General features: G+C 41.6%; 1 protein-coding gene across 3 annotated transcripts in view; it reads left to right on the top strand.

The window, feature by feature from the left end:
- Positions 1-15,365, top strand: part of GRIA1 (glutamate receptor, ionotropic, AMPA 1) — a 125,229-nt gene that overhangs the window by 79,100 nt on the left and 30,764 nt on the right. For all 3 annotated transcript variants that reach the window (XM_009575188.1, XM_009575187.1, XM_009575189.1), the window contains 6 exons: positions 423-584; positions 1,710-1,877; positions 5,509-5,613; positions 7,738-7,848; positions 8,790-8,996; positions 10,102-10,472. In XM_009575188.1, the coding sequence (XP_009573483.1) occupies positions 423-584; positions 1,710-1,877; positions 5,509-5,613; positions 7,738-7,848; positions 8,790-8,996; positions 10,102-10,472 (1,124 nt within the window). The remainder of the gene's footprint in view (positions 1-422; positions 585-1,709; positions 1,878-5,508; positions 5,614-7,737; positions 7,849-8,789; positions 8,997-10,101; positions 10,473-15,365) is intronic.

Below are 15,365 nucleotides of genomic sequence, written 5' to 3'. Positions count from 1 at the left end.
TCCCTACAAATTATGACTTGGAAAGAAGTAGCCTCTCCATTGGTGGCTGAGTGCATAAAAGTTAGAGCTGGGTGAATAATTCTTTCTAATACATTTTGAGAATTTTGTTATTTTCATCCAAGCATTATTCGGGATATATTTTTCCGTTATTTTGCTAGCTTTCTTGCAAATAAGCTGTTATTAATATGAGTATTTGTCTCCCCGGGTGGAAACTGCAGGATATGTCCAGCTCAGAGCCTGTGGGAAAGGCAAGTTCACTGTGTGCTCGGTGAAGCGGTCCCTCTCTTGAATTGGACCTTACCTTGCAGAGGGAAGAGATTTTGCCTAAGCTGGCGGCTATATGCATAGATAGGCAGGATTCCTCTTATCCACCCAGAGGTGTGTTCCTCTAATGAGCTTCTCCTGTTTCTCTCCTGTACTAGGGATTCATGGACATTGACCTCACCAAATTCAAGGAGAGCGGAGCCAACGTAACTGGCTTCCAGTTGGTGAATTACACAGATGCTGTTCCTGCCAGGATCATGCAGCAGTGGAGGAATAATGATGCCAGGGAGCATCCTCGTGTGGACTGGAAGAGGCCAAAGGCAAGTGGTATAAAAAAAACATTTAATTTGGGGTCCATCTGGCTCAGTTCAAGCTATGCTCACCTTTTTGTGATCACACAGAGCTCTTTAATCTCGCTCTGAAAACCTGTCACTTAACATAATTATGAACATTATCTGTTCCAGGTGCCTCAGCATTGTCTAAATTTTACTAGGCAGTAGCTGCTGCCTGCTAAGAAATACACAAGTTAGCATATTCACTCAGTCTCCCAGTTTTTACCCTCCTCAAAACTAAGGATTAAACATATCATAAAGTTCAGTATATAAAAAAGAAAAAGCCTCATTAACTCCTTAACCTTTGACTTGTTTACTACATATCCAGTGATAATAAAGTCTTTCCAGATGTTCTTTCTGAGCATTTCAAATCAGTGTGTTCAACAGAGGGGAAATATATTTTAATTCCTAACACAGTCAGAAGACTCTGAAGCTGTCAAGGGGGGCGTGGAGGGGCAAGGTTGTTTTTTTTTTATCTGACGTTTGAAAACAAATACACTTGTGACAAACACTCAGCAACAGAAATGTCAGCTTTGGAAATATTAGTTTAAGAAAATTGCAAGCAAATAAATCAGCAGGTGATCATAGAAAAAAGAATTAGCTCTAATGGTTACCGTTCATGCCAAGAGTTTTACACTGATTTCTGTACAAGTTTCTGCTTGAATAAACTCATCTTTTGCAGAATTTTTACACATTGAAATAGAGTATTTTGGTCTCCATCTGTGAGCAGAAAGAGTCACTTGTTGCTTGATTTCAAGTATCTCACGTTTACACTGTATACACTTAAATGTTCAGGTCAATGATTCTAATTAAACACAAAGACTTGGGTAACAGGTGAATGGCTTTTAAGGCTGAGTCCTCTTCAGGGAGTGCAATCTGAATCCGCATCAGGAGCTTCTCCTTCACTCCCCATCCTCTGGGAGAGAAGGCACCAACTTTCATGAGTTAACAGGACAGTAGTGATTACAGGGAGCAAAAGGCTGTTGAACTTCATAGATGGAAGGACAAAACCAGGACAAATTATCTGAAAAGTTGCTGTGAGGTGAACCAGTGTAGCACGCCCGAGGTCACCTCACCTTAACGGGCAACATACAACTCCTCTTCTCTTTCTAGTACACGTCAGCCCTAACGTACGACGGGGTCCGGGTGATGGCAGAGGCATTTCAGAACCTGCGGAGGCAGCGGATTGACATCTCCCGTCGCGGCAATGCCGGGGACTGCCTTGCCAACCCGGCCGTGCCCTGGGGACAAGGCATCGACATCCAGAGAGCGCTGCAGCAGGTTCGAAACCCAACCGATGTGTGCACTGTGGGCACGGCTGAACGTAGCCTGTGGGCGAGGGAAAAGGGGTGATTAGCCACAGAAAAACTCAAACAAATCGCTTGGGATGAGGAACTGACCCTTCCAGATTAGAGCCAGTTCTCCTAAAGAGTTCAGGGGTGCATCCAGCAAACTGCTTCTCCTGGTGCCATCCGATGTGTCCTTGCCTTCTCTAATTTCTGTTTGAAGTTCTGGGAAAGAAAAGCATAAAAATATTATCCCGTAAAATCATGGGTCCCTATTTTTATCTTCCCCTTCCCAAGAGAGAGACCTGCTCAGACCATATTTTTTGCAGTTTCTTTGACTCTCTGTGAACTCGGCTTCAGTTCCAGACTGCTAATGAAGTTTGAAACCATGTGAATTTTGCCTTATGAGTTGGCTGTTGTCAAAATGCCCTCAAAGCCCAGATTATAGCTTGTTTCAGACTGTGAGGATTTGTAGAATTCTTAATAATAGCTGTTTAGATAGTTTATTCCTTAAATCTGATAATCTTGCTTTTTCATCCTGCATAAAAATTTAGATTTTTGAATAAACAAAAAAACTAAATGAAACTTACAGCGAGAGAGAAAAACAATACACTCCTACCAAAGACCTAGAAAGGTAGAGCATTTCAAAATTTCATTAAATTTCAAGACTGACATTCATTTCTAGCATTTTTTTTTTTCAGACAAAAATAGATGGATTCCTTGCAAATACTGCTAGTTCAGTGTTATCCAAATATAGCTTATCCCATCTTCTTTACTTAACTGTGAAGAAGGCAAGAAGAACAAAATTAATTTGGTTAAATTTGCATCATATGTAAGTTTCCCTAAGTATTTTGCTTTGATTTGGTTTTGGCTTACTGGTAAACAACAAATCCTTTAAAACCAAATCTTGCATCTGATTTGATTTTATTGCTTGGATTCAGTTTGCTCCCAAGCCTGTCATTGACTTTCTGTATGACCTTGGGCAAATCACTGTCCTAGCTTCTCCAAACTCTTATAACAAAATCAGCCTCTTTGATGCATTAGGGAGATCCATTACCTAATAAACATGAAATACTTGGAAGCCTTCTGATGAGCAATGGGTTCTCAAGCATTTTCCTTTATTGAATTTATGAGAATAGGATATCAAAATTAGACAGCTAGAAAATAAAATTTTGTGTGCCTGTGTTGGAAAATCTCCTCTGAAGTTTCCTCATCTCTTCATTAAAACAGTTTCAAAACACTTAATTTTTCAACTGTAGTGATTTTGGGCAAAGAACATGAAGAGCTATTTCCAAAAGTTATTTCTCTACCATTGAAAAATTATCATTTTCAAAAAGTTTGACCAGTTCAGTTGTGATGGTCAAAATAAAAGGCTCTGAAACATGCAGTGAAAGAAGTCTCCTAGGGAAATTTTAACTATGAATTTAATAATCATCCAGCATCTAGTATTGTAGCAAGAAAGAGGCAGGTGGAAATAGAAGAACTTACAATTAGATTGAAGGTTTGTATTATCCTTTCTACAAAGACTCACAATTAGGACAATTCTTAGAACTATTCACAGTGTGCTTTCTCTTCACCTCCCATTTGCTAATGCCTAAAATTTTATAAGCTGTTTAAAAGCAAAAAGTTTCTCTACTTCATTCTACTCAAATGTCTGGAATAAGCTCCTGAATTGCCTTATTTCTGTTTAGTGTAGGAAGGAGTCATGGATGGCAGGAGTAAAGCTGAAAAGCAATTTGAAACATTCGGCAATTTTTCAAAAACAGAAATCTGACACGTTTCAGCAAAATGTATGCTTTTATTAAAGAGAATTACTTTTTTTTCCAGGAAAATGCTCACAAAATATTGCTTTAAACCAATACACTGAGGTTTCAGTTGTACTTTGAAAAGATCATGATAATTTTTGACAGACTTTTTTGTAACATTGTTTGGTTACCACATCTAGTAAGCAGTTAGCTAGTCCCTAACTGCTGACTAACCCTGTAAACCAGAAGGCCACAACAGCATCCTTCTCGTCCAGCTCTCCCAAACCACATGCCCTTGTCTTGTACACAAATGCGCTTAAATGCTCCATGTCTCCAGTTAACTTTACTGGTGCTTAGTATTGTTGAAATTAGTCCTCATTATATTTTGTAGTGATTCAGGGTGTCTCAGAGGATGGTAAATGGTGGAGAAGTTGTGCTGCAGCCTGCAGGAGGGGTGGGAGAGACCCCTTTTGCCATTTCAGTGCCACAGGGATATCACAGGATTAAGATTTCATTCATTCAGATAGGAGAAATTGATGCTGTACACCTGCCTTTTAGTGCATATAAAACTACAAAGCACCCATGACCTGAGCTTCAGAATCGGTCAAGACCTGAAAAGAAAACCAAAGGGGCCATAAAAAAGCAGGCACGGGAGTGCTTAAGACAATGGTGCTTTTCTAGTGCATCTGTCTTTTATGGGCATGTTGCGTTTTGTGAGAAGGGAAAAGCATGTTTCTCCAAATGTCACCAGGAATACCTCTCGATTTGAAGTAGCTTCAGAAAATACTAGCAGATGTTCATTTTCATGACAAATCTGTCCAATAATAGCTGGAAGACAAACACAGTTTAGGCAGATTAGCAACAGATTTCCTCCATAATGATATATCCTCATTTCTTCACCATGGGTCTTTATTCTGAGGATCTCAGAGTACTTAAAAAGACTGCTAAATACCTGTTCCTATTTTACATGTGGGAAGAGTTCAGTTGCAGGGACAATGGATTTGTCCAAAGCAAGTGGAAAGGCTGAGAACAAATGTTTAATTCCCAATCCAGTAGCATGAGCACTTCTCCAGGTGATCTCTATAGAGACCCAAATTTGCACTCCTTTTCCCATGTTCCTGGTCCCTGCTGCCTGGTCCCCACACACGATATGTGGCTCCAGTTGGAAGCCCTTCTCCATGCCAGGCTGGCCACTTTTGCAGCAAGTCAAATGGCCACGCTGAGAAGCGAAGTTCAGGAAGTGGGATGTGATGTGAGCAACGCTCTTCAGCTTGGCAGTGTTATCAGCAGAGATTTATGATTCAAAGTTTCCTATGCAAATTTCATTTACAATATTTACAATACTAAATTGTCAGGTTTTATTAGGCTGGTGCAGAAGTAATTAAATTTGCTTGTTTACCGAAAGACTCCTCTCTATCGAAAGACAGCAGCTGGGAGCCGTGGCCACGGTTTTGTATTTCCTCCAAATACAGTTCTTGATTTGAAATGACAAATTCTTTACCAAAACCTGACTCCAGGTCAGATTTAGAAAATAGAAAAAACCACAAAGCCCAAGGAGTTCAGAGCTGATATAGCTCACTGTTACATCGCAAGAGGTGATGGGCTCACACATCTGATCTAGCTCTTACGCATCGCTGAGCTCAGTAATAGACCGCTAAGTTTTAAGAGAAAGGGTAAGTTAAGAGAATGGCCAGGCATGCTGTAGAGAGTGAACCTAAGTGAAAGCCTGGTGTCAGGTAGATGTCCTGTCTCCCCTGCACGGATCTGAGAAACGTGACTGCACTGTCCATCCTTCTTCCTCTCGCTTCTTACTGCTGCCGAATCACCACTGCTTGAGATGCTGACCAATTTGCTCTCCTCATTGATATTTATGTCTTTAAGGTCCGTTTTGAAGGATTGTCTGGCAACGTCCAGTTTAATGAGAAGGGACGGAGGACCAACTACACCCTCCATGTGATTGAGATGAAACATGATGGAATCAGAAAGGTAAAGTAGAGAGTGACCTGAGATCCTGTGTCAGGCACCAACCTGGTGTTAGAGTCACGGTGTGGTTAGGTCTCAACAGACGTTTCTGTTCATGAAAGCTTGCATGTGGAGTCGCCACAAGTGCATTCCCAGCTCTCTGCCTGAGCAACACAAAGCACTAGGGAGAACTCATGGTATATTACTAAAAAAATACAATGTATGGAAGGGGTTATCAAGAGCAACAAGGGCATCTCAGGGATTTTCAGGATAGTAAAATCTTGGCCAGCTCAGTCTTGCTATAGGCAGGGCACACTGGCCCAGGCTCAGCTACACGACTGTCTGTTTTTTGCTCTCCCACTTTTCTTTTCCAAGGATGAGCCAAGGCAGAGCCATGCAGAAGCTGTCTGCCCTAACAAGTGTAGGTGAACCCTTTATGTTGACCTAATTCTGCTCTCCTTGAAGTGGCAAGAGCTTTACCACTACCATGTCCTGATAGCTACACAGACATTTGTGCCATTCTGGAGTGTTGATCTCTTTCTATATCCCAGGCACTTTGAAAATTCTGGCCTCATTCAGGGGTGCTGAGCCCTTGAAACATTTATCCTTTTGAAAATCTGACTCCATGTGCTTATGTCCCACTTTAGATACTACATATTTGAAGAACAAAGAATAACTCAGTTATTCTATCGATAAAGGAGAACTACTAAATGTTTTGGAATGGGTCATTCACTGGAAACCCTCTGAACCCCCTCAATCCCCTGAAAAATAAAATACTTGTTTGAAATTAAGAAAAACTGCAAATAGTGAAAGTTCCACATTTACAGCCCCTACCCCCAATTCATACTTACACCTGAGAGCAGCCGATGTGAGATCAGAGCCAACCACAGTCAAGCGAAAAAAGGCAAATTTCTCACTGAGAAATAAAAGAAGTGTCATTTTGAAGACATACAAAGTCCTCCTCTACATGGTGTTCATAAGAGGACAAATGCAGTATTATGTCCAGTTCAGGGCTCTGAACTTCAAGAAGTTGGCAATCTAGAGAGAGTTTAGAGGAGAAGAATCAGAATGGCTAAATGTCTTGATTTTGCTGTGTATTTACTGATAGAAATAATATTTGTTTGGAAGACGTGTACATCACTGCCACGATGCATATTGTATCTTAGATCCACCAGGTTAGAGGTACAAAACAAACATATGTGTCTCCATTTATGTTGCCCTAGGGCAGAGCTTTGGAATCTCTTTCCTCACTCTCCTTTCTTTTTGTCTGTGCAATGAAGAGAGATGAGAAGCCTGCGTAGATTTTTTCTCCTGAGCTGTTATGATCTCTAATCTGCCATCAGCAGGCTCCTGGTCGTGCCCTGTGTTAATACCCTTCCCCATTTACTGTGATAAGAAATTCCTTTCACGTGAGCAGAGCTCAGGCAACTGCATACTTACATGAGGTGGTGGAAAACCTCTTATAAAATCAAGCCCTCAAAGTGGATGACCTCAACAATGATCTTCCTAGTGATATTCAGTGGCACTCTGCTTTACCTGCAAGTGGTGATAGATCAGCCCAAATCCCTGCTTATTAATAAACACAGCTTAACATGAGAGTTCTTCCCACTACAGCTGTTCAGTTTATTCATAACCCCAAACTTTTTGACATTGGCCAGGGGTGGGGTGTTTTTCCTCACTTGATTTTTTGTCCTGTTGCCTGAAGATGTGTTCAGAGTCAGTCCTATGTTCATGCAGGCTTTCAGCTTCAGGATAGTACTTTATCACCCTATAGCATCTGGACATGCAGCGCACATGCTCACCATTAGAAAAATACTCGGAAGTCACACAGGGGAAGTGTGAACTCCTGGAGTAGGGATGGGGCAGGGAATTGCAATAATCCCCCTGTACTTGTGCCAATTGTTTTTATGTGCATACAAGCACTCTGCTACCATAACGTATCATGGACATTATTTTCAGGCTGAAGGCATGGTGGAATGGGGGAGTTCCTGGTCCCCCTGGCAAAAGACGTCAATAATCAGGAAAGGAGATCTCTGGTTGGGTATGAACATACAGAGAGAGATGACCTGCTTCGATGCTGCTGTTACCGTATCTTGGTTAATATTACAATGAGTTATCAAAGAGATATCCTGGTTTTGTATTCGGCAGATTGGTTATTGGAATGAAGATGAGAAGTTGGTTCCAGCAGCCATAGATACTCAAAGCGGCAATGAGTCTACAAGCCTCCAGAACAGGACTTACATAGTCACAACTATCCTAGTAAGTGTTACGACTTCTATCCCAGCTCTCCCTCTCTCCCACCTCCCTGATGTGCAGACTCCCTCTTCCCCCTCATGTGCCCTTCTTGTACTATATCATTTTTATAATAGCAATAATAATAATAATATAATAATAATAACAGCACTTACTGTTTCCTGCCGGGTCCATAAAGGTATCTGAAAATTGCCATGGCTAATTAAAAAGGTATTAAAGAGCTTTCATGCTTAGTGTAGAAAATACAAAAGATTATGACAAGATAGTAGAGGCATCAGCATAGGTAAATTAGGAACATTATACCTGTGCTTTGTATTTAGCCCAGAGAATGGGGGCTGTAATTCTGGGAAGGATAAGCTGTATTGTGCAAAGAGGCTGAATCATAGCTTTAAAAACAAATCTCCACCATAATCGTGAAGGAATAATAGGTACCCCATAATGTATAGTATCATGTATTGTGTCATTGTATACGCTTACCCTGCAGAAACAGATGAAATTTTACTAACTTGTTTGTTGAATACTTACTGCGAGTCTATGGAGAAGACATAATACCCAAACGGAGTTAAACATCTTTAGGGCTCTCTCCTGTCCAGCAGATTTGATTCTGCCTGTGCCCACACAGGCAGACATGCCTTTAAAAATTCAGAGCTCAGATGCACTAAATATCCCTTGCAGAGCTGCACTGAAAGGTTTGTTACCTAAAACCCCTCAGCTAATCCATTTCCCTCGGGTCCATCCCTGCAGAAGCTGCACACAGACATGAATAAATAGAAAATGCCACAATAAAAATCACACTTCGTACCTTCTAAAATGTTGACTGTGCCCTTTGGTACAGGAACATAAAGCTAGAGTTTTGCAAGGGGACCAGAAGCTGGGCTCTAGTCTGAGCCCCTCATATGCATCTCTAGAAATGTGGAGCATGGCTCAATATTGGTCTTCTCTGCCAGGAAGACCCATATGTGATGCTCAAGAAGAACGCCAACCAGTTTGAAGGCAATGAGAGGTATGAAGGCTATTGTGTGGAGCTCGCTGCTGAGATCGCAAAGCATGTTGGCTACCACTATAGGCTGGAGATTGTCAGAGATGGGAAGTACGGAGCCCGGGACCCCGACACGAAAACGTGGAACGGCATGGTGGGAGAACTCGTTTATGGGGTGAGTTTCCAACCTCGTCCATTGTCTTTAGCTTTCGGTACTTGAGAACACATTCAAGCCCTAGAGTAAAAAGGAGCCCTGCCTTCTGTCAGCCTGAGCTGTCTTGAGGACTTCAGCTCTGATAATGCAAATAATCAGCCCAACTAAAACATTTTAATTTAGGGAGGGACGGCACATTTTGTGCCTATGGAAATGTCAAAATGTTTCCTTTCAACAGTTCCAAGATTCTTTTTGTTTCCATTTTCGGAAGAACAAGTATCGAAAAGTCAAACTTTCCCATGGGTAGAATCTCCAAATTTTACTCTGTTTTATATTTGCATGATAATGGCAGGATGAAAGAAGATGTCAAACACTTAGCATATGACTGGTGAACAGTAGGACTAGACCATTTTCTGTCTAGCCACCCATTTCCATCATCTCAGATACACACCTGCACTCTACACTTCTAAACCTGGCTCACTCTGGTAGTTCGCATTCTGTGATGTTTTAAGTCAGAGGGGTCTAATTTTCCCATGTAGAGACAGGGGAAATTAGTGTGGGGAGCATCAGTGCCCAAGTCTCTGTGTCATTGGTAGCTCCACGGTATATGCTGACAGCCTTTTCAATGCATTTCCCTTTCCATATTCAAGACAGATTGTAAGATAAGTGGAGAGTGCACCTCAGTGTGACTGGGACATTTTTCCTCTTCTCCTGCATCAGTTATGCAATCAAAAAACAGCTTCTGATGGAAGTAAACATCCTGGCATCCTTTTTCAGGCAATTGGCCTTTCCTTGCCTCTTTTGATGTCTGGATGATAAAGCTCTTTTAGCGAAAATCATCTGCATCAGACTGTGACATCAGTGAATAAATCAGACAAGAAGACCTAGGTGGCTGCAAAAAGAAAATACGGTGATTTCAGAACAGAATTGGTAATCAGTAGTGATAAAATGGAAATAATCTACCAATATTATGGGCTGCTCCTTTTTAACATTTCTCTTGCAATTGGTTTTGTCTGATTTTTTCTGAGATGGTGGGGGTAAACAGAGATGAAAGGAACATAAGCTGGAGTTAGTAAATATATTTTATCCCCACAATGCAAATCTCTTTTCTGTCTCTCCTTTTCAGAGGGCAGATGTGGCTGTGGCACCATTAACCATCACTCTGGTTCGAGAAGAAGTTATAGACTTTTCCAAACCATTCATGAGTTTAGGTATCTCGATCATGATAAAAAAACCTCAGAAGTCCAAACCAGGAGTTTTTTCCTTTCTGGATCCTTTGGCTTATGAGATATGGATGTGCATTGTTTTTGCCTACATCGGAGTAAGCGTTGTCCTCTTCCTGGTGAGTCGCTTCAGCCCTTATGAATGGCACACTGAGGAATTTGAAGAAGGACGAGACCAGCCGGCCAATGACCAGACAAATGAGTTTGGGATATTCAACAGTCTCTGGTTCTCCCTGGGAGCTTTCATGCAGCAAGGATGTGATATTTCTCCAAGGTGGGTTGCCTTCCCCAATGAACCTTCTTCCAGTTCATGTGATTTAATATTTCTGCATGGTTTGGAACTGAACAGGTTCTTTTTTGACCTTCCTTCCTGAACCATAGTGTAGTTTTCTGAATCAGTTACAGATTCAGAAGGAATCCAAAGGTTCACAGGTCTCACACCCGTGAACTTGGGACCTCAAACTTGGTACCATAAAAATACCATTCTAAATTTATGCTGGGCAGTTCTTTTGAGGGGATTTACAGAAATGCAAACAAGATTTTCTAAAGCCACACATTTGCAATCAATTTTTATCGGTCATTTATTTTGCTGCCGTTAGAAAAAAAGGTCATTCTAGCATTATAGGGAAGCTATAAAATGCCAGTAAAGTAGGGAGAAATAATACAGTAGGTGACCAGTGAAAAGTTATATGGTCTGTGCCAAAGATTATGGAGCACACTGAGTGGCTTTAAGTATTATTGGCCTTTAGAAAGCTCAGAGAAGTACTGAGTTTTCCTTCTGGTTCCCATTTCAGTCAATAGTTCTGCTCCCTGAAAGTTCAGTAGGCCCCAAAGTCCAAAGGGTTCCTAAAGGGACTTTTGGTGGAGACATTTATTCTCTGTATAAATTAATGACTCTTGTGATTACTTTTAGACAATTTTTCTTGGAGAAGCTAGCACAATATAAGGTGGCTGGAAAACTGCGTGAAATGCAGAAGATGTAAATCTGTGATAGAGACACAAGCAGAGACTTATTTCTAAATAATGTCTGGGAATACCTCCTTCATTTTTGAAAGCTGTATTCCCACAAGTCTTCTGAAGAGATTTTGCCTACTGCAGGAGCCCATGAAACACAAATCTTCTCAAAGCCTTGTTCATACAAAGACATTCAAAAAGAAAAGAAAAAGAATTAAAAGCATAAGAACTAAATAACTGCAAGAATGACTCTGATAGATTTTCTTATTTATTTGCACAAGTTATATGTCCAGTAAGTAATGTCTGTAATAGCTGAGGGATCTTTCTTGTGGTATGTGTATATTCACCTGAGGCAGGACCACAGGTGAGGCAGGGATGAGGTTTTTGATACATCCAGTGTTTTGTGTCCAGGGCAGAGGTGCTTAGGGTTTGTGAGGCTGAAAAAGGATTCATGAGCTGTGGCTTGGGATGTGGATCATATGTACCAATCATTCCTAAGAGGTCTGCTCTGGATGTTGGTTGGAGGTTGGTTGGTTGGTTGGAGAGCATATGGACAGGCCAAGCACCAAGGCCACCAGACGCGGCAGGACCCTGCTGTCGTTCACCCTCTCCACAGCTCCAAGAGGCACAGCACGTCACTGCACTGCTGGCACACACCTGGTTTTACATGCAAGCTCATTGGACCAGGAAAGTTTCTTGTCCCAGTTTAGGCTAAGAACATTTTTGGCCAGGTTTGACTCAAACCAAAGGTACTGCCAGTCACAAGAATGAATTTACAGGCAGTATATGCATTTTCTGCATTTACATGCCACGGTGACATTCTGAAGTGATGCTCTGATAAAAGTAGATAGCCTTTTTCTTTTTTCCGCATCCTTCCTTTTTCGGGCTTTCCCTTCTCTTCAAGGAAAATTTCAGCAGAGATACGCATCTTGTGGGTGAACACGGTAGGCAAAAGTTAATTTCCCACATGCTGGGATGGCATCAAAGCTCGGGGGACAAGAAGGAGGCACAACTTCATCGGCAAGCAAAGATAACACTGCGCAGCTCAGCGCAGGATGGCGGGGGGAGGCCAGGCACCAGCTTGTTGGCTATTGGATAGCAATTTGTCTAAATATTAATGAGCTTGGGATAGAGGGGAAATAAGAGCCTGCAGGACACTTTGATAGTGACAGCTTTTATGAATATGTTTTATCATCTGATCTTTGATTAGTAGGAGTCCAGCCAGAGCATTCAGAAAGTCTTCCCAGCAGAGGGAACTTTAACTTTATCGCTGTCTTGTAACACAGCCCTGTGTGTTATGATCAGGTTATTGCCACTTTCATTCTCATTGTTGTTCTTGTCATCATTATTCTTATTTAGGAAAGAGAATGCCTTCCTTTGGGGACATTTCAATAGCCAGTTTGTGTTCCAAGGAGGAGCGTGGAGAGGTGAAAAGCTGAGACTTTGCAGAATAGCAAATTTTGAAACATCTTTAATAAAAAGTGTTGGGGGAAGATCAGTGGTTTTGATCCAAATAACAAGAGTTGCTCTAGCTAAACATGCTTTGAATCACCATTTCAAAGTGTTGTTTTATTTTGCTTTGAAATAGGAAATGAATGATTCTGTCATTGTTATTTTAATGTTGTTAATTTGATCATCCTGATAATGAAAATTACAATTTCATTGAAACCGATATTTTCCCATGGAGCACAAGAGCACTTTCTGACTACAAATATTTGCAAGAAGAGAAAATTTAAAAAACTAAATACGGGCATTATTATAACTCCCAGTACTCTGCGTACAGCTCCTTGTGATGGTTGCAAGTGAAGGGGGACATTTCTGTGAAATGTGAAAGCAAGGAGGATGCAGAAGAGTGAGAATTTCCGTAGGATGTTGTTGTACAGAAAGGCTCTGAGTGCGCTCCGTATTTCACATGTATTTTTCACACGAACCTGGTAAGGATTTCTGTGACACATCACTTAGAAATGAATGCTTGGTAGAATGACATTGTGGGCAGGTGGGGATCTGCTCTATTCCAATATATTTCCTATATGCTTGCTTCTAAACTTATCACTACAATCTCTCAGCATCTCCCCAGTAATGTATTAACCAACATAAATAGCTTCTGTTATACATCTGTTCTGTCATTCTCTCCCCAGCAGAAAGGAGCAAGTGCAGGGGTGTATTTTGTTTTTGTAGAGGTTTTGGTTTGTTTATTTCAGTTTTGTTTTGGGAAGGAGTAGGGGAAATTTGTCGGGAGGTTGTTTTTTTTTTCCAGAGCATGTTTGTTTTAAGTGCATATGCCACTATGTATTTATCATAAAAAAAAAAGTAAGATCAAAACCGCAGACACATCACTCAGCACAGCAGGTGGTGAGGTTTGCAGCAGCTTCACAACCTACCAAGCAATTTAAAGATACACTGTGAATCTGATGACCTGCGGATGGCCAAGACAGAGTGTAGCTGTGGGTTATGTGCTCATAGCCTCTTCTCCCGAGGAGTGAGGCTGCTGGGCATGAGATTGACTGGTGTTCTTGAAGCTCTGAAGCCGTCATGTTTAGGCATAGACTGGATGAGTGTGACGAAGGCCAGGCAGTAACCAGTCATGGAGAATCCCAACAGTAGCTGGTGGCAGTCTGTATTGTGCCTTTGGATGCTGCAACCTGAGCATGAGGAAGGAATCCATCCCTGCTACGCCATGAATGGAACGACTCAATTGTAGGTGCACAGATAGCTTCAACCAAAGGAGGCTGTGAGCTCTTGGACATTTCCCACTGGAGTGTGTGGTCCCCCTTCTGCACCATCACTGACCAGTGGCCCCACTGGATGTGGTTCAGTCACTATCACGTGGACTAATTTGTCCTGGTTGAGGTGAGATGGTCCCTGTCGTTGCTCTTAAAGTCTGTGCTTTCAAAGTACTGGCTGATACACAGCAGAATGAGGGAGAAGCAACATTTTGGAGCAACATGAGTAGTTTCATGTACATAGTAATGGGCAGAAGTCAGTGAAGTCTGAAACAGGTCATAAACCATTAGGCTTTGCAAACTGCTGCCTTAACTTCAGAAAACAGTCATGAAATTGCAAAAGCACTCATTAAATGTGAAATACAGACCCAGAAAGGAGATTCTCAGAGCAGGCATCAGAGGTAATAAATATCCCGCAGCCAATAGCGGAGCCTGCAGCAAGAGAAATGTGAAGTAAATATGACTCACATTGGACCATTTTTCAGAAATGTAATATGATAAACTGTCTTCAGAGCTTAAAATAACCCCAGTGTGTAGCAGCTGTGGAGAGTGGGACCTTGCTAACATCCAGCACGTTGCTGCCATTCCTCGCTCAGGATGGACCCGAGGCCTTTGAGAATGAGACCGAGGGGACGTCTGGGCTTCCCAACCTCCTCTGCAGCAAAACGAAGTATCTGAATTTTTCATCTGCCCCATCATTTTCTACAAAATAAATTATTTGATTGTTGTGAAAAGGATAAAAAAGCAGGGAGCAAAATATATATTTTCGTTGTCAGCTTCCTAGCTTGATCTTCTATTTTTTGTTATCTCAAAATGTGTTGCTTCATATGGTTTGAGCCCAAAAGAGACTTCCTGTATATTGGAGACTATTAAATTTAATCCAGTTACTCTTCCTGTGACTCAGAAAACTTATGTTTGACTAAAATTAAATACATTTGGCTAAAATATATCTTCCAGGAAGGCATTTATTCTTTTTGTGAAGATACCGTGAGATAGAATATACTATGAGATAGAATATACACAGTTTCTCTCAGCGAGTGACTATAGGTGTCTTGTCCCCACTGAAGTCTGACGGGAGGATAAATATCACACAGTATCACCCAGTAAATGCCGCCATTCTGTGTGCCCCGCCAGACAAAAATCAAAGAGAGATCTTCAAAAATAAACGCAGCTTCATGAGGGCTCTCTTTATACTGTGCTGTGGAAAAAAAACACGTGTATTTTGGATTCAGATCAAAACATACCATAAGTACAAGGGAAATGTATAGTCATATCATGACATGATAGGGTATTATGTCACAATACCTGGACAACACAGCTTGAAATTGCTTATTATAATCTGCATGGTTGCGAACAGAGCTGGATATGCCCTGGTCAGCCTGCGCTGGAAGTGAAATGGTGAATGCGGCTTTGGTCACAGCCTGGGTCTGGGAGAGAGCCAGGCTTGAGAGGGGAGGTTTCGAGCGCGTCAGCAGGGATGCATCAGCAGG

This window comes from Fulmarus glacialis, unplaced genomic scaffold (genome assembly GCF_000690835.1).
Source record: "Fulmarus glacialis isolate BGI_N327 unplaced genomic scaffold, ASM69083v1 scaffold9533, whole genome shotgun sequence".
Classification (NCBI taxonomy): Eukaryota; Metazoa; Chordata; class Aves; order Procellariiformes; family Procellariidae; genus Fulmarus; species Fulmarus glacialis.
Note: the sequence above shows the minus strand (reverse complement) of the source record. Positions and strands in the feature narration are given on the sequence as shown.